The 18,101-nt window shown below is 49.8% G+C and overlaps 1 protein-coding gene across 1 annotated transcript in view; it reads left to right on the plus strand.

Annotated features, from left to right (window-relative positions):
* Positions 1 to 531: 531 nt before the first annotated feature.
* The window catches only part of SULT2B1 (sulfotransferase family 2B member 1), a 36,936-nt gene continuing 19,366 nt past the window's right edge, over positions 532 to 18,101 (plus strand). Inside the window, exon 1 of the mRNA XM_043899696.1 lies at positions 532 to 752. Within this exon, the coding sequence (XP_043755631.1) occupies positions 547 to 752 (206 nt within the window). The 5' untranslated portion in view covers positions 532 to 546. The remainder of the gene's footprint in view (positions 753 to 18,101) is intronic.

Genomic DNA, 18,101 nt, shown 5'->3' on the forward strand with positions numbered 1-18,101 from the left:
CTCCCGCCTCTGTCTCTCTGCGTGTGTCTCTGCCTCTCCCCCTCGGTCTCTCCGTGTTTCTTGTCATCTCTGACCCTGTCTCGGTGGCCTCTCTCTCCCGTCGGTGCCCCTGCGGCCCTGGTCCCATCTCAGCCTGTTTCTATCCGTGCCCCTTGCAGATGTCAGCCTGCGCGGGCAGTTTCTGTCTGTCTGGTTCCCAGCGGCGTCCCAACCCTTCCAACAGCGCCTGGCAGACAGGAGGCGCTCAATAAATATTTCTTGAATGAATAAAAGCATGAAGGAATGAATGAACTCTCTGAGATGGGGCTAGCTCCTTGATCAGATGAGCAAGCTGAGGTTTCGTAGGGTCATAGGAGTGCCCCGAGCCACCGGCACAGAGGGTTCCGGTGTAGCATTGTCTGTGACCCCCCCGGACTCTGTCCCCATCCACTGGCACGGTGCCCAGGAGGTGCCTGTCACCCCTCCTCTCCACCCTCAGAAGGGTGGCTCCCTCCTGGCCTCTCCCCGCTGTTGGAGGCGTGGGTAGCAGCTGGGAGAACCGGCTGGATGCGGCCCCTCCCCTTGGGCGTGGAGGTAGGCACCTGGCGGTCCCCGGGTGGCAGACGCCACCGGTGCACACACCTGGTCCCCGTGCCGTCTGCTCCCAGCGCGTCCTCCTCTCCCCAGCCTCGCCCGCCTGCCATGGGTGAGCCTGCCGAGCCCGGGAACCAGGCCGAGTGGGAACCCAATGAGAAAAACATCTTGGCGATCAGGTGAGGCCCAGACCCGCGGGCAGTGCGTGGGGAGCCCCCTGGAGGAGGTGGCCTGCGGGGAAGAGCCAGGGGCCTCTGCAGAGGAGGCCCAGGGCTCCCAGAGCCTCCGAACCGGCTGGGCTGGGGCTGGCGTGACCGCCCTGGGGTGCAGGTCCCTCCTGCGAGGGGGTTCGAGGACCCAGGTGGTGCTGAGCCACCTGTTGAGATGCTTGCGGTGTCCTGTCCCTCTCGGGGCCTCAGGTTCGCTGTGTGTCAAATGTAGGACCGGAGGAGAGCAGGGGCTGGGTGCGCCGTCGTTGCCAGGGAAACAGGAGGGCCTGTTGTCCCCGCTTTCCTCCCAGACATCTCCCCCCTAGAAGCCCTTCACGTGGGGGTGCTTTCCCTCCAGGGGGCTCTGCTCTGTTTGGGGGAGGATAGGAGATTAGGGGTGAGCCGGGCTTGGATACAGATACAGCTGAGTCCCCGAGTCCGAGGCTGTGTCCTGAGGGACTCGGGGGCCCAGAGGAGGGGCCTCTGACTCCTCCTGGGGGTGCTTAGGTCAGAGCTCTCAGCACTTTGGAAGCCTGACTCCTGTGTTCCCAGGCATGACTCAGACACTTTTTATAGTCCTCCACTTTCCAGATGGGGAGACTGAGGCTGAGAGGGAAAGTAATGGGACCATGATTATTACGCGGCCAGAAGCGAACTGAATCCCGTCCATCTAACCCTCTCCTCAAGGGCCTCGTGATACCCCCACAGCTCCATTTATCAGAGAGAAAGTGAGGCTCACAGAGGGCAGGCAGCCTGCCCAAGATCACACAGCGAGCTGTTTAGATGATCCCACCCCTCGGTATCTTGCACTCTGCCAGGCAAATCTCTCCTGGCCTCCGGAGCCCCTCCAGCCACCCCTGGCTGTACTGTTTCAGGTTCTTCCCCTCCCCTCCCTCATCCTTGTGCCCCCATTTCCCCCAAACTCCAGAGGCTGGAGTAGTTGAGTCCCGATATCTGTGTGACATGGACAAGCCTCATGACATCTCTGGACCTGTCGAACTGAGAGTGGCCGCCGGGCAGTGTCCAGCTCTGTTTGAGGAAACCTCCAGCATTCTCTCTTCTGCATTCATTTCTCCAGGTTCCCTGGGTTCTGCAGTTTCTCCTTCTTGAGATAAATAGGTTCTGCTTCTGGGTTCTCATATCTGGAAGACTTTCCTCCCATCAGGCCCTGGCAACCCCCCTCTGCTTTGCTCCCACGCAGCCAGTTTTCTGCAGCCTTTTCTCAGTGAGTGAACTTGACCTAGTCATTTGTCCTCTCCCAGCCTCAGTTTCCTCATCTGTGAAATGGGGGTACATAACCCTCACCTATGACGCACTTACAGACCTGAATTCTGCAACTCCTTGGGAAGTGGCCTTAGGATTGAAAATCTTCTTTTCCACGAGCTTCTGGAATTCCCTGGACCAGAAGAATGCTTCTCATGAGGGCCCTCACCATCCTTTTTGGACCTCCCGCTGCAGACCCCTCAGACACACGACATCCCCAGCGTTGGGTGGGAACTCAGTGGCTCCCCCACAACTACCTGCCTCCCAGGCTGTCTTCTCAGGGTTGGCCCCTATCAGTCCCCAGGCCAGACACCACGCCCCGCCATCCTCCTTCTTTCCTTCCTCTCCCTCCCACATCCTGTCACTCCCCAGCCCTGCTCTCCTGTTCCCTGACTCTCTCCATTTGCATGGCCCCAGCTCTGACCTCATCTGCCCCTCGAGCTCACCCCGGCCTCCCTGCCTTCTAGTCTTTCCCAGAGCTGCCCCTCCACTCTTCCCAATCCCAAGGCCCCCCAGGGCCCGGCACCCTGGCCTCTCCAGGTCAGTCCCCACCCTCACTTGCACTCCGTCTACCCCAGCATTTCGAATTCCCTGCTTACACCTCACTCTTCCCTGCCCCAGTGCCTTTGCATATATGGTTTCCTCTGCAGAGATTCCTAGAGATCTCTACACCTACCCGCTGACCATAGCCCCAGCTCAAGTGCCTTTCTTGAATCCCTCACACCCACAGCAATGGTTTCCAAAAGCTTTATGAGACACAGATTCCTTTGTCCAGGAGAAATCTTATGTCCAAGCCAAAATATGTAATAGAGATCAAAATGCAGCTGCTCTGGCTTAAAATGGGGGAGTGAGGTTGGGGTCCCGCCGCTGCCCATGCTCCTTCTGTGAGAGTGCCTCTCTGCACACACCTCTCCCCCAGCTCCATCCTCCACCTTCCTAGCTACCTGGGCCTCACCTGACAGCTTCCACATTCTGTCTGATCCAGATCTCACACCTTCAGGCCTTTGCTCCTGGAATGACCTCACTCCACCTGGCAAAGTCCTCACCCAATATAAGACTCTTGGCCCCCATAGGTAGGTTTCCTGATCATACTTCTGATTTCAAACACTTGCCATGGTACTCAAAGGTGGACCCGTCCAGAGACAGGGACAGAGTTGGGACCACCTCTGCCGTCCTCTGCTGGGGCGGGGGGGCCTGCGAAGGCTCTGAGAATGATGTCAACAAATGAATGGAGGAGAGAGGAGGCAAGCTTGGAGCTGGTGCTGGCAGGATGACTCAGGGTTGGAAGACAGGTGGGGGCGGGGCATGCAGGGGAGGAGACTGGAGAAAAAGGACCGTGGCTGTTGGAGGTTGAAAGACATGAATGACTTTCAAGGTCAAGGGCTAAAAGCGACTCCCAGGAACTGATTACAGCCCACTTCCATTTTTAAGTTTCCCGCTCTCCCAAGCCAGGAAAGCTACACCAGGTATCAATTTTTGAATACAGGCATAACCATTCACTGAGACTTCCCTGGCTGTTCACTGGTTAAGGTTCCTTGCTTCTAAGTCAAGGGATTTGGGTTCCATCCCTGATTGAGGAGCTAAGATTTCACATGCTGCACAGTGCGACCAAAAACCCAAACAAACAAACAAAAACACACAGAATTTTTTTTTAATCTGATTTTTAAAAAAAAGACTGGTAAGGATTTAATTTAGGATGGTTGAAGGGGGAGGCCAATGGTACAGGGAGGAGCCCAGAGGCAAACTGCTTGGAATGTTCCAGTGGCTCAGATGATAAAGAGTCCACCTGCAATGCAGGAGACCCAGGTTCGATCCCTGGGTCAGGAAGATCCCCTGGAGAAGGAAACGGCAACCCACTCCAGTATTCTTGCCTGGAGAATCCCATGGACAGAGGAGCCTGGTGGGCTATAGTCGTGGGGTCTCAGAGACTGAGTACCACATACATGCACATTACAAATTATGGTTTAGAAATGTTATATGTTTTCCACGGAGACTTGTAGGTATCCAGCAGACTAGAAAGGGCTCATAAGTGCAAAACTAAAATTTTAAGAGGAAGAAGTTAGAAGCAAGAGGTAAGCAAAACCCAGGCAGTTATGCTAAGTTTCAGGAGGCAGAGATGAAGCAGAGACAAGCCCAGAGGATGGTAATCCCTAGAGAATCTTTTTAATATCACTTTGTTGAGTATCTTCCACCCATTATCTCATTTAATCCCCAACAACCGGTTGAGATTAAGCCATGTGAATGATTAACTATGATCATTCTATTTATGATGAAGGTCACTGAGGCCCAGAGAGGTTGAGTGACTTGTCCAGGGTCACACAGCTGTCGAGCAAGGTGTAGTCAGGACGTGAACCAGGACAGCCTGATTCTGTCACACCCTGAAAGGAGTGGGCAGTTTCAAAAGGAATTTGGGAATAAGCAAGATGAGGAAGCAGGTGGATCCGCAAGTCAGCCCTGCCCAGACGGAGGCTTAGTAGGTATAGTGTACTCGCTGCTGCATTTCCTGGAAAATGCTGTGCCCTGGGCTGCACCTTGACCAGCCCTTTCCCAAGAAGAAGGTCAAGGCCGGAAGCCTCCTGGGCGTTTGGACCTGTGCTTGCTGCACCCCTCCCCTCCCCTCCTTCCTCTGATCTTAGAGAACCCCAAGCAAGGTCTTTTCAGATCTCACCCTCTGAGGTCACCAGCCCAGGTTTTACAGCCCCGGCTCCTCCTTCCTTGGGGAGGGCCAAGCTACTAGGATGATTTTAGGACTTCAGCCCTGCCAGTCACCAAGCTGCTTTTCCTAAGGGGAAGGGGGCCATTAAAACTAAAGGCAATAAACAGGGAAACTTCCCTGGTGATCCAGTGGTTGAGACTCTGTGCTTCCACTGCAGGGGGCAAGGGTTCAGTCCCTGGTCTCTGGAACTAAGATCCCGCATGCTGTACAGTGCAGCCCCGCCCCCCAAAAAATTTTTTTTAGGGCAGTAAACACGTAATCAAACCTTGAACTTGTTGCCTGGGTGGAATTTGGGCAGGCAGAGAGGATGTGGGATTCTGGACCTCCATGAATAAATCAGATGCCCTGAGAAGAACTAGAGAAAGATGCTCACAGCCCCTAGCTCCTACCTTCCCTTCTCCCCACCACCCACTGCAAAAGACACAGGCTGGGAGAGGGGAGGGAAGGATGTATTTCGGTCTCCACTTGCTCTCTAGAGGCCAAGAAGGGGGCAGGGGGAGGCGTGCCTGCATCCCACCTGTGGCTGCGGTCCTTGTAGGGATCAGGAAGTGGGAGCATCCAGGCCCCACTTGGAAAGATCAGAGGAGCCCAGTTTGCCAAAGGTAGGCTCTGAGGGAGGCAGAGTGGGCCCTGGTGGACCATCAGTGGCATCAAACGCCAAGACAAGAAGGGAGACCCTGAGGACTTCCCTGGTGGTCCAGTGACTAAGACTCCCAATGCAGGGGGCCTGGGTTCGATCCCTGATCAGGGAACTCGATCCCACATGCTGCAACTGAGTTTGCATGCTGCAGCTAAAGCTTCTGCGTGCCACAACTAAGACCCAGAGCAGCCAAAAAAACCCCCACAACAGGCTCTTGTCTCGCTGGGAGGTCTGAATCAAAGGGCCTAACAGAGGTGTGGCCAACTACTCATGGGGGTACCTGGACCAGTGCCTCTGAGGACTCTGCCCTCGCAGAAAGAATGCCTGTGTCAGGAGTCACGCAGCCCACAGGAAGGCAGTCCTGAGTTCAAATCCGGCCCCTGTCACCCGCCAGATGGAACCCACTGGGCACACAGGATCTTCCTGGAAGTTCCGCATCCATGAAATGGGTGATGTCTCAGGACAGGCCAGACTCGCCGTTCTCTGCTGAGTCAGGGATCACGGGGTTTTCCTTCCTCCTTCTTGGATTCCCGTGACCACTTCTGAGCCAGGAGACTGGGTGCCAAAAAGGGTGGGGACAGGGTGAAATATGGTAATAATTATGACCTTCCCAAGAACTGGCCACGCACCAGGCTTGTGCTCAGAGCTTTGTCTGGGTGAACCTTTCCCATTTTCACAACAGCCCTGTGAGGGTGGTGGTGTCAGGGTTCCCACTTTACAGATGGGAAAACTGAGGCCCCGGAGAGGACTCAGACATCTGGGATTTGTTCCAGAGATATTGCTCTTTATCTCCATGTTAGAAAAAGAGATCAGAGGGGGGCCTTGAACTAGAGGGAGGGGCTACCCCTCTGTGGCCAGCAACTTAGGAGTGAGGCTGGTCCAACTCAAATAGGGTCAATGAGTCTGTGGTCTGACCACCATCCAGACCAACACTGCCCATAGATACATAACCCAAGCTCCCTTGGTAAACCTTTTCTTAGTCCTACCAAAAAAAAAAAAAAAGTAAAAGAAACAGATGAAATTAAGTGTGTGTGCTGTGTGTGTCGCTTCAGTTGTGTCCAGCTCTTTGTGACCCCATGGATTGTAGCCTTCCAGGCTCCTCTATCCGTGGAATTCTCCAGGCAAGAATACTGGAGTGGGTTGCCATGCTTTCCTCCAGGGAATCTTCCCGACCCAGGGATCAAACCCGCATCTCTCATGTCTCCTGCCCTGGCAGGAGGGTTCTTTACCACTAGCACCACCTGGGAAACCCAATTTTAAGTATATATTTTATTTAACCCAATATACCTGAAATATTATTAGCCTTTAGGCTAAAGGCACAGCACATGCAGAGTTCCAGTGGTGTGGTGGAGCATGAAGTGTGTAGGGAACAAATGGAACTTGATGCTGGGAGCAGAATACCCTGGCTGTGCTGGTGTGGGAACCCAGAGGAAGGGGGGCAGCGCAGGTCAACGAGCCCGCAAAGAATCTGCTGGGCTTCGAAGGACAGAGCCAAGGATGCACTACAAAGAAGGCTGAGATTTTGAAGAGAGTAATCCACAGATAGAGCTAGATTGTCCTCTATCACCATCATCAGAGAAATAAATCAAAGAGTCCTTGAAAAGTATGTATAGATATTAAATGTGCAAGGAGAGCGAAGGGAAGAAAAAGAGGAACAAGGAGGGAGAATTGACCTTATCAGATTTCAAAACCTGTAGTTACTACAATCCAAAGAGTTTGATGCCCTAGCAATTCCGATGCTACTAAATAAGTAGCCCAAGAGAAATGAGAATGCGGGTTCCACACAAAGGCAAAGGATGGTCTCAGTGGGTTTATGGGCGCTAGCCGAAGCTGGAAACAGCCATGAACAGGAGAAGGGGACAACATGCTGTAATCTATTCACACCATCAAATTCTACTCAGCCATAAAAAGGATCAAACTCTATATGTAATGTACACTTATGTTTATACAAGGATGCATGTCAAAGAGTATTATGTTAAGCAAAGTCGGATGCCAGTGTGTTGGCTTTTCACATCAGGTGGCCAAAGTATTACAGTTTCAGCTTCAGCATGAGTCCTTCCAATCATTGGAAAAGACCCTGATGCTGGGAAAGATTGAAGGCAAAAGCAGAGGCAGGCAGCAGAGGAAGAGATGATGAGGTAGCATCACTGACTCCATGGACCTGGATTTGAGCAAACTCCGGGAGACAGTGAAGGACAGGGAAGCCTGGCGTGCTGCAGTCCATGGGTTCGCAAAGAGTTGGACACGACTGAACAACTGCAACAAAAGTGAGATGCCAGAGTACTTTCTATAAGTTGTTGGCTCTAGAAGGTCCAAGACAAGCCGAGTCAATTTATGATGGAAAAACTCAGAAAACTGGTAGCCTCGAGGCGGGGACTAACTGGGAAGAGGAAATTTTCTGGGGTGATGAACTATTCTGGACTTCCCTGGTGGTCTAGTGGTTAAGACTGTGCTTCCAATGCAGGGCGTGTGGGTTCAATCTCTGGTCAGGGAACTAAGATCCCACACACTATACTACATGGCATGGCCAAAAAAAATTTTTTTAAGTGCATTGTGATAGAGATTTAGACTACTTGGAGGTAGTATGCATTTGTCAAAACTCACTTAAAATGAAGAGGTTTCGAGAAACAAAGGCATTTGTTTCTAAGTAGGGGATTTGCCTCTGATATTTATTTTCCTCTCTATTATTTTTGTATCTTCCAAATGTCCTATATGTTATTTTTCATGAGCAGAAAAATAATGATTCCAAAACTTTAGGTGATAGTAATTTCCATATATCATTAAAATCATTGAAAACATGAAAAACCAAATTAGGAGTTTTCCTCAACAGGAAAATAATGTCTAAAAGGTGGAAATGGGATGTCTGTCTTGCAGCTATGAAAAATGTTTTTTATTGAATGAAAGATTCTTTAAATTCTATAATTTTCAAAACTTTCACACATACAGTTTCATAAAATCCCATAATAACTGTTTTCAGTTTAGTTCAGTCAGTTCAGTTCAATTGCTCAGTCATGTCCGACTCCTTGCAATCCCATGAACCGCAGCACGCCAGGTCCCCCTGTCCATCACCAACTCCCGGAGTTCACCCAAATCCATATCCATCAAGTCGGTGATGCCATCCAGCCATCTCATCCTCTGTCGTCCCCTTCTCCTCCTGCGCTCAATCTTTCCCAGCATCAGGGTCTTTTCTAATGAGTCAGCTCTTCGCATCAGGTGGCCAAAGTATTGGAGTTCCAGCTTCAACATCAGTCCTTCCAATGAACACTCAGGACTGATCTCCTTTAGGATGGACTGGTTGGATCTCTTTGCAGTCCAAGGGACCCTCAAGAGTCTTCTCCAACACCACAGTTCAAAAGCATCAATTCTTCAGCACTCAACTTTCTTTATAGTCCAACTCTCACATCCATACATGACCACTGGAAAAACCATAGCCTTGACTAGACAGACCTTTGTTGGCAAAGTAATGTCTCTGCTTTTTAATATGCTGTCTAGGTTGGTCATAACTTTCCTTCCACGGAGTAAGCATCTTTTGATTTCATGGCTGATAACTCTTTTATAATTTTTTAAAATTTTATTTTATCTTATTTTTTATTGAAGTGCAGTTGCTTTGCAGTGTTGTGTTACTTCCTACTGTAAGCAGAGTGAGTCAGCCCTATGTGTGCATACACCCCCGCTTTTCTGGATTTCCTTCCCATGTAGGTCACCACAGAGCACTGCGTGGCGACCCCGGCGCTATGCAGCAGGTTCTCGTTCGTTATCTGTTGTAATCATAGCAGGGTAGACACGTCACTCTCAACCAAGAACCTTTAAAAAACATTCCCTGCCCCTGTGTTGCCCCTCCCTTCTCACCTCTCCCCACTGCGGACCGCTAGTTTGTTATCTGTGCCCATGAGTCTGCTCTTTCTGTTTCACTCACTAATTAGTTGTATTTTTGAGATTCCACATGTAAGTGATATCTACAGTATTTGTCTTCTCTGTCAGACTCATCCCACTCAACATAATGCCCTCCAGGTCCAGTCATGTTGCCATTTTGGCAAAATTTTCCTTCTTTTTTATGACCGAGTAGTATTCCATATATAAATACCATATATATATAGTCCATATATATATCACATCTTCTCTATCCATTCATCCATATATAAATACCATATATGTATATCTCATATATAAATACCATATATATATTCCATATATATATAAATATCACATCTTCTCTATCCATTCATCTGTTGATGGACACTTTATACCTCAGCAATTGTAAATAATGGTCTGGCAGCTGTTTTTAAAAAGGAGAGGGCTACAGATTTGAAATGACCGCCTTAATAAAACGTCAGCCAGATGCAGACTAAGGTGTAAGGTCTGATATCGATATTGTTTAGAAGAAGGACAAAGGGCAGCAGAAAAGAAATCTCAGTGCCCACACCGTGAACCGGATGGCATGTACTTCTGTAAGGACGGTTAGGTTTCGCATCAAGCTGGTAATATAGGGGTCCCCTGAAGCTGGCATGGCAGCATTGGGGGAGGCCATTAACTTATGAACAAACCCAGAGGATAATAAATACATATAACTTATTAATAAACCCAGATGATCAATAGATACAGAGATACGATCTAAAATTTTATTTCCCTAATTTGATTTTCTTTAAAAAAAAAAAAAAAAAGGAAAAAGATACCTGTGCTATATCCAGGCAGTCTAGGGGACTTAAACTCCCCTCCCCGCCCCCTGGCCTCTCCCCCGTCCCCACCCACCCACTGAAGTTCATTTCAAGCTCATATTTCACCCCAGGCGCGCTCTCCTGGTCACGTGATGCCAGGTGTGGGCTCTGCCATCCTCCACCCCTGACTCCCAAGTCTCTGGAGACATCTCGCTGATCCCACCAGCCATGGGGCAGAGGGCAAGCACCTGGCAGTCACACCTGCCACGCTCACATCTCAGAATTCAAGATGTGCAGAAAGACATAAAACGGAAAATTCTAGTTCTCACAGCTGCCTCAGACCCATCCCCCAAGTAACCACTTTTAATGCTATACTGCCAGAAGATTTCTGAGTGCGTATCTTGTCTTTACTTATTTATTTGTTATTGTTTATTTTAAAATTTTATTTATTTATTTATGGCTGCTGGATCCTAGTTCCCCAAAGAGGGATCGAACCCATGACCCCCTGCAATGGAAGAGTGGAGTCTTAACCACCAGACCACCCGGAAAGTCCCACTTACTTATTTTTTAAACATTTTAATTTTTAAACATTTTAAAAAATGTTTAAACATTTAAATATTTTTTAAACTTACTTATTTTCCTGGCTCTGCCCCTCGTCTTTTTACTCTCTGCAATATCTCAGACATCTTCCCAAATAAATGCCATCTCCTTACTCCTCCAGCCTTTTATTATGAAAATTTCAAGACTTAGAAAAACTCTGAAGGACTCATCCATGGCACACCTGCTCTATATCCACTACCCCTACAGTTTGATTATACTTGTTTCCTCATATATCTGTGCATCCTTCTATCCATCCAGCAATTCTTATTGGTGATGCCTTTCCGAGGAGTAAACTGCAGACGTGGAAACACTTCACCTTAAGCATTCCAGGCTGCATATTATGAAATAGACTTCAATACTTGTTTGTGGGCTTTTTGAAAATAGATGATGTTTAGGGGACTTCCCTGGCGGCCCAGTGGCTGAGACTCCGGGCTCCCAGTGCAAGGGGCCCAGGGTTCGATCCCTGGTCGGAGAACTAGACCCCACATGCCACAGCTGAGACTCGGCACAGTCAAATAAATAAATATTAAAAAAAAAAAAAAAGAAAGAAAGAAAATAGATGATGTTTATATACAGTACACTGCACAAATCTATTAAGGGTGCCATTTTGAGAAATACATGTGTAGCCCAAATCCCTACAAAACATAAACGCCTCCTTTCCAGTGGCAGGATTCCAGCGTTTGCCGGCCAGTGATTTATTCACCCAGTTCTGATGTATTTAACCTGTTCTCTTGTTGTTCAGAGAACATGTTTATACCTCTTATAAACAATATTGCTATTAGTACTTTGGTACCTACAACACCACCTCACTTCCTCAAGGGCACCCATCTCATAAATTTCTGGAAGTCACATTCATTTGTGCCTCCAACAAATATAATGGAGTGCCGCCTGCCTGATGCTGGCTGGTTCTTGGAGGTGGGACACGGGAGACGCACAATTTCTGTTTCCTTGTACTAGACAAAGAAAATAGTGACTAAGTATTAAAAGGGCTGTGAAAGAAGGAGACAGGATGCCACCGGGGTGAAAAAGCACATCAACCAGGTCGGCTTCAGCGAGAGGTGGCTTGTGTAAGACAAATGTTGCCAAATGATCTCCCAAAGAGGTTACTCTGATCCCATCTCCCAGGCTGCCTGCCGCAGCCCACAGCAGCAGGGGGGAAGCGCCCGCTTCTCTGAGCTCTGGCCAAGGCGTGAGTCATCCCACAGAGGTGGAGGTGGCCGGAGGAGACGGGGGCGCGTGCCCCAGATGGGCTCCAAGCGGAGGAATTTCGGGAGGGGAAAGAGAGAGAACAGTCCAGGCAAAGGAGGGCGGCTGCCACTGCGCAGGCTGTCCTGGGACTGAGGCGCACTGGAGGAGCCTTGGCACCGCTCTCCCCAGACAGGCAGGCGAGTTGACCGCAGACACCCGCTGTGAGTCAGCAGCCCCGCGCTGCGGAAAGGCGGAAATACGCCCCTTGCAGCCGCATCGAGTGCTTGGAAGCACGGGAGTCGGGGGCGGAGGGGGTGGGAGAGTTCCCCTCCCGCCAGCCTCCAGAGTCCCAATAGCCTGCCCTCTCCCCCTTCCTTTGCACCCAGGATTCCCTCTGGTACCCACACTCAAGGCTCACCCCTCGCCTCCTGCAGGTCTGCTCAAGAGTCACCTCCTCCGAGAGACACCCTCCCCCCCCCCCCCCCCCCCATCGATCTCAAATTACAAACCCTTCCAACCCCAGATGCCTCCTTCCCCCCAGCGGCTTTTTTTTCCCCCATCACCATCCCATACACTACATTTAAAACATATTGGGTTCATTTTATTGTTCATTCAAATGTAAACTGCACTAGGGTTTTTGTTTTGTTTTTTTCATTTTTTGTCAGTTGCACTCACTTTTGTATCCCCCCAGCACATACCAGGGACTCATACCTGTGGGCTGAATGAATGACTTTGCCTCATCCCAGGCAAAAGGCCTAAAGCTCCCTACATGGGGAGCGCTCTTTGGATATCAGACTGGGAGGTAGGTCCTGGGAAAGAGGCCCCTGGGCTCTGCCCGCATCCCTGCCCATTCTTCAAGTGAGACCAGAGAGGGTTTGAGAGTGACTTCAGGTCACACAGCAGACCCAAGGCAAGCCTACAAGGGTAGGCAGGAGTTGCGCTGCTGCAAAATCCTATGTTGCCAAGAGGGATGCTGGCCAAGAGGATGTCTTGTTATAATAATGGCTAGTGGGAGTTAAGTATTTATATAATGAGGTTTGTTGTTTTTTTTTAATCAATCAGTAAAATTGATTTTTGTGTGTGGGGGAGTGTATAGCTCTATGAATTTTAACTCATATGTAGATTTGTGTAACCATCACCACAATGAGGGTACAAACCCACATCATCACCCCTTCGTAGCGATCCCTCCCTCCCCCATCCCTAGCTGCCCTCTTCCCTTCCACTGCCAAACTCCCACCCCACAGCTACTCATCTATTCCCTGTCCAAATACCTTTGAACAAATATTTATTTGGATTCACTGGGTCTTAGTTGCGGCATGCAGAATCTTCTATTGTCATTGCAGCTTGCAGATTTTCTATTCCTTTTTTTTTTAGTTGCAGTACATGGAATCTTTAGTTGCAGCATGTGGGATCTAGTTTCGACCAAGGATCAAACCCAGGCCCCCCCTGCACCGGGAGCGCGGAGTCTTAGTCACTGGACCACCGGGGAAGTCGCCATAGACTTTTGTCCAAAATGACACATTCGTTTCTTGTTGCCACAAACTGAGTGGCTTGAAGCAATATGAATTTGTGCTCGTCCATTTCTGAAGGTCAGAAGTCTGGGCTAAAATCACAGTGTCAGCAGGGGGCGTTCCTCCCTTTCCTTCTGTCCCTTTTCCAGTTCCCAGAGGCAACCTGCGTCTCTTTCCTTGTGGCCCTTCCCTCCATCTTCAAAGCCGGGTGCGTAGCCTCCTCCAATCTCTTTCCTCTCTGGACCTCTGCTTCTGTTATTACATCTTCTGTCTCCGATTCTAACCCGCCTGCCTCCCTCTTAGAAGGACCCTTGTAATTCGGGGCACACTAAATTCTCTCCCCATTTCAAAGTCCTTAACACGGGGCTTCCCTGGTGGGCCAGTGGTTAAGACTCCACAATGTCAGTGCAGGGGATGCGGGTTCGGTCCTTGGTGGGGGAACTAAGATCCCATGTGCCACGTGGCCCAGTCAAAAGATTTAAAGCACACACACACACACTTTAAAAATTCTTAACATAATCCCAGCTGCAAATTTCCTTTTGTGGAGCAATGGAACACACTTGCAAGTTCCGGAGACTGGAACATGGACCTCTTTGGGGGCCATCATTCAGCCCAGCACAGGCGTATAGATGGAAATATACAAATCATGACCTCCTTAGACTGGCCTCCTTCACTTAGCCCAATGCCTTTGAGACCCATCTGTGTGTGGTGGGTGTCAAAGGTTTGTTTCTCGTCATTGCTGAGTGGTATCTCATGGTATGCATGTACCACTGTTTATCCACTCACCTGCTGAAGGACATTTGGGTTCTTCCCTGTTTAGGGAGATTATGAATAGGGCAGCTATAAACACTCGAGTACTCATGTTGATGTGAACATAAGTTTTTGTTTCTCTTGGGTGAATTCCCAGGAGAGGGAGAAACTCTGCTTTAAAATCTTTGCTTATATTAACGTATTTCATGGAAGTCTATTAACATACAATTATCGTTGCTGTTTAAGTTGCTAAGTCGTGTCCGACTCTTTGCGACCCCACGGACTGTAGCCCGCCAGGTTCCTCTGCCCACGGAATTCTCCAGGCAAGAACACTGGAGTGGGTTGCTATGCCCTCCTCCAGGGGATCTTCCCGAGCCAGGGATGGAACCCACGTCTCCTGCAGTTCCTGCGTTGGCTGGCAGATTCTTTACCAATGAGCCACCTGGGAAGCCCTAGTATACAATATAATACTAATAATGGTCACATACACCTATGAGTTAAATGGTCCTGTGACCAAGGGGAAGGAGGTGGACACAGACTTAGACAGGTTATGTGCGTTGCCTGAGGTCAGATCTGTGTCTTCCTTACCCCCCCCCACCCTCGAGCCCCTGCAGCCTGTGCCCAGGATGAGGACACCTGAATGATGCCTGGGGAGGGGCTACCGCCACAGCAAGGGGTGGTTCAGGGTGCAAACTGCAGGGCCACACTGCCTGGGTTCAACCCCAGCTCTGCCCTCTGCAGCTGTGTGAGATCAGCCTAGTGACGTTGCCTCTCTGAGCCTCTACTTCCTCATCTGTAACTCGGGGATAGCAATGTCAGGTGGCCTCCTAGGGTTGTTGAGGGGATAAACGAATTAAGGCTCATAATGAAGTGAGGAGTGTCAGATCAGGGAGCACTAGGAGTGCTATTTTTATTTCTTCAACGCATATTTACTTATTTGGCTGCACCCAGGTCTTAGTTGCGGCATGTGGGATCTAGTTCCCTGACCAAGGGTCAAACCCGGGCCCCCTGCATTGGGAGCACAGTCTTAGCCACTGGACCACCAGGGAAGTCCCTGCAACAAAAATATTGATGGATGGCATCCAAGTTCTGATACACTTCCCCTCCACCAGGCTGTGTAGGGCCTTGAGCTCTGTGCCAATCGGAGATGAACAGGAATGAGAGACTGCAGGCCGAGAGACTGGGGAGGAGGCTGGGCTGAGGATCCAGAGGGTAAGGAGGAGAGCTGAGCTGGCCCGGGGTGGTGGGGGCTGAGAGGAAGAGCCAGGGCCTGAGGGGCTGGGAGGTTGGGGGTGGCAGGAAGGAGGGTCACCAGGTCGGGCCATTCGTAGTCTTGTGTCCTGGGGTCTCCCTAGCAGGGCAGGCCAGGCCTTTTATTTTTTTTTTTTTAAGCTTTTATTTATTTTATTTAATTTATTTGACTGTGCTGGGTCTTTGTTGTGGCATGTGGGATCTAGTTCCCTGATCAGGGATCGAACCTGGGGCCCCCTGCGTTGGGAGTGTGGAGTCTTAGCCACCGGACCCCCAGGGAAGTCCCAGGCCAGGCCCCTTTGAGGAGGCTAATTACGACCTTGGCCCACTGCCCATCACGTGAGCTGTCTGCTGTGCCTCCTGCTGCAGGCCTCTGCCCCCAGCCCAGTTGTCATCTTCATTCCTTGGCTCCAGCCGAGCGATCACTGCTTGCCACCAGGCCCTGGAGCTGACCTGGAAACCAACTGGGCTCAGAACCCAGGGAGAGGCAAGGTCACCCCGGGGCCAGATTTAATCTACCAGGTGGGGAGAGAAGATGGGGCGCACAGCACCCGTCTGGGACACACAGTAAGATTCAGCCAAGCAGGACTCCAGATCCCCGGCCCTCCACTCCCCCAACCCCAGCCTGGCCACCATGCTCAAGTGCAGGGACCGGCAGGGAGACAGCATTCCTGGCGGGAGGAACGCAGATACAGAGGCCAGAGGCTGGAATAGTGCTTGGTGCGTTGGGATCCGGAACGGAACTGTCTGCGGGGCTCAAGGTCACATCTCAGCTCTGTTTGGTGCTTGCTAAGTGGCCTTGGTCACGTGGTTCCCTCTCCCTCAACCTCCATTTTCTCACCTGTAGCCTCGTGACATACGGGGAGGTCCCAGCTCGCCCCCATCACGCCTCAATTGTTTATTGAACATTGATGCTCAGTCATTTATTGAGTAGCTGGTTGTTCTGGGCTCAAAGGGCGCAGCGGTTAGGTTTGGACACTGTTAACCTGGAATGAGGCCGGGCTTTGGGAGTTTCTGACGTCTCCCTGGGGGAATCTAAAAATGCTGGGGAACGAGAACCCTGGAGGAACATGAACAGATGTAACAAGTGCTCTTTAACTTTCCTTAACTTTTTTTCCAGGTGACCCCCTTCATTCACTCACACGTTCACGCATTCATTCATTCATGTATTCATCACATAGTCATTCCTTCATACATTCATTCATCTGCATTCATTCACACATTCATTCATTCAGTCAGTCAAATACTGGTTAGGCACCAACAATGTACTAGCACTGTGGATTCCTCCCTGGCTTCCTGGGGTGGGGCTTAGTCCCCCAATTTGAAGATTGTGCTGAAGGGGATGGTTTGAGTGAAAGTCGCTCAGTCGTGTCTGATTCTTTATGACCCCATGGACTATACAGCCCATGGAATTCTCCAGGCCAGAATATTGGAGTGGGTAGGCTTTCCCTTCTCCAGGGATCTTCCCAACCCAGGGATTGAACCCAGGTCTCCCACATTGCAGGCGGATTCTCTACCAGCTGAGCCACAAGGGAAGCCCAGGGGATGGTGGGACACCCTCATATTTATGCATGTATGCATTCAGTGACTATTTCAGGGACTCCTGAAGGGCACAGGATCTTTTCCTCGTTGACAACTCCATTTTCCTCTTCCATAAGCTGGGGGAGGACATTTCTTCCTTACGGAGCTGTTGATGAGATCAAAGTCTAAAATAGAACTGAACGCTAAAGGGAGCTTCAGTGTCTTGAGCATCAGTCAGGAGTCAGGGACTTAACATATATTATCCCTTTTAATCTTTAGGTAGGATTAAAACCCTGAGGTTGAGATTACTGTTATCTTCACGTGTCAGACGAGGAAACTGAGGCTCAGAGAGGTGAGATCTGCTGCCCAGGGCCCAGAGAGAACACAGGGGACCCACGGGAGCCAAGACCCAGGCACTTAGCAGCTAATCTGCCTAGTGACTGATGACCTCACAGTCCCACCTACTGGGTTAAATCCGCCTGACAACTAGTGACATCACTAATTCCTACCCCTGTGCTCAACCTCTGACATCACTGAACAATAAAGTTAATTACAACGTGCTGAGGGCCTACTGTGTGCCAAAGGTTGTGCCAAGTAACCTCTCCTCTGGGCTCACACAACTTCTGGTGTTGCCTCTATTACTGGGTATAATAACAACAATAATTTTAGTCCAGATTTATTGAATGCAGAAGAGTCAGATTCTATCTTGATTCGACTGCAAGTCAAGTGGTGCATTAAATCCTCCCACTAAAAATTAAGAAACATTTATAAAATTCATACTCCTATGCCAGGCTCAGTTCTAAGCACTTTTTACATGCTCACAACCATCCTATGAGGTAATGTTTACTTATTATCCCCATTTTATGGATGAAAGAACTGAATCAGAGAGAGGTCAAGTGAGTTACCCACAGCCACACAGCTGGAGGGAGGAAGAATTCAAACTTATGGATTCTGGCTCCAGGGTTTATGCTGTTAACCAAGACACCATGTGACTTCTTCTATCCCCATTTTACAGTTGAGGAAACCAAGGCACAGAGAGATTAAGCACTGGGCCTTACCTCGGCTAGAGAGTGCCAAAGCTCGACTCTGAACCTGAGACGCCCAGCTTCAGAACCACACTTTAAAAAAATATTTGTTCTTAAATATTTCTTTATTTTGGCTGCATCGGGTCTTAGCTGTGGTATGAAGGATCTTCGATCTTCATTGTAGCATGTGGAATCTATA

The sequence above is a fragment of the Cervus elaphus genome, chromosome 4, assembly GCF_910594005.1.
Source record: "Cervus elaphus chromosome 4, mCerEla1.1, whole genome shotgun sequence".
Taxonomy (NCBI): Eukaryota; Metazoa; Chordata; class Mammalia; order Artiodactyla; family Cervidae; genus Cervus; species Cervus elaphus.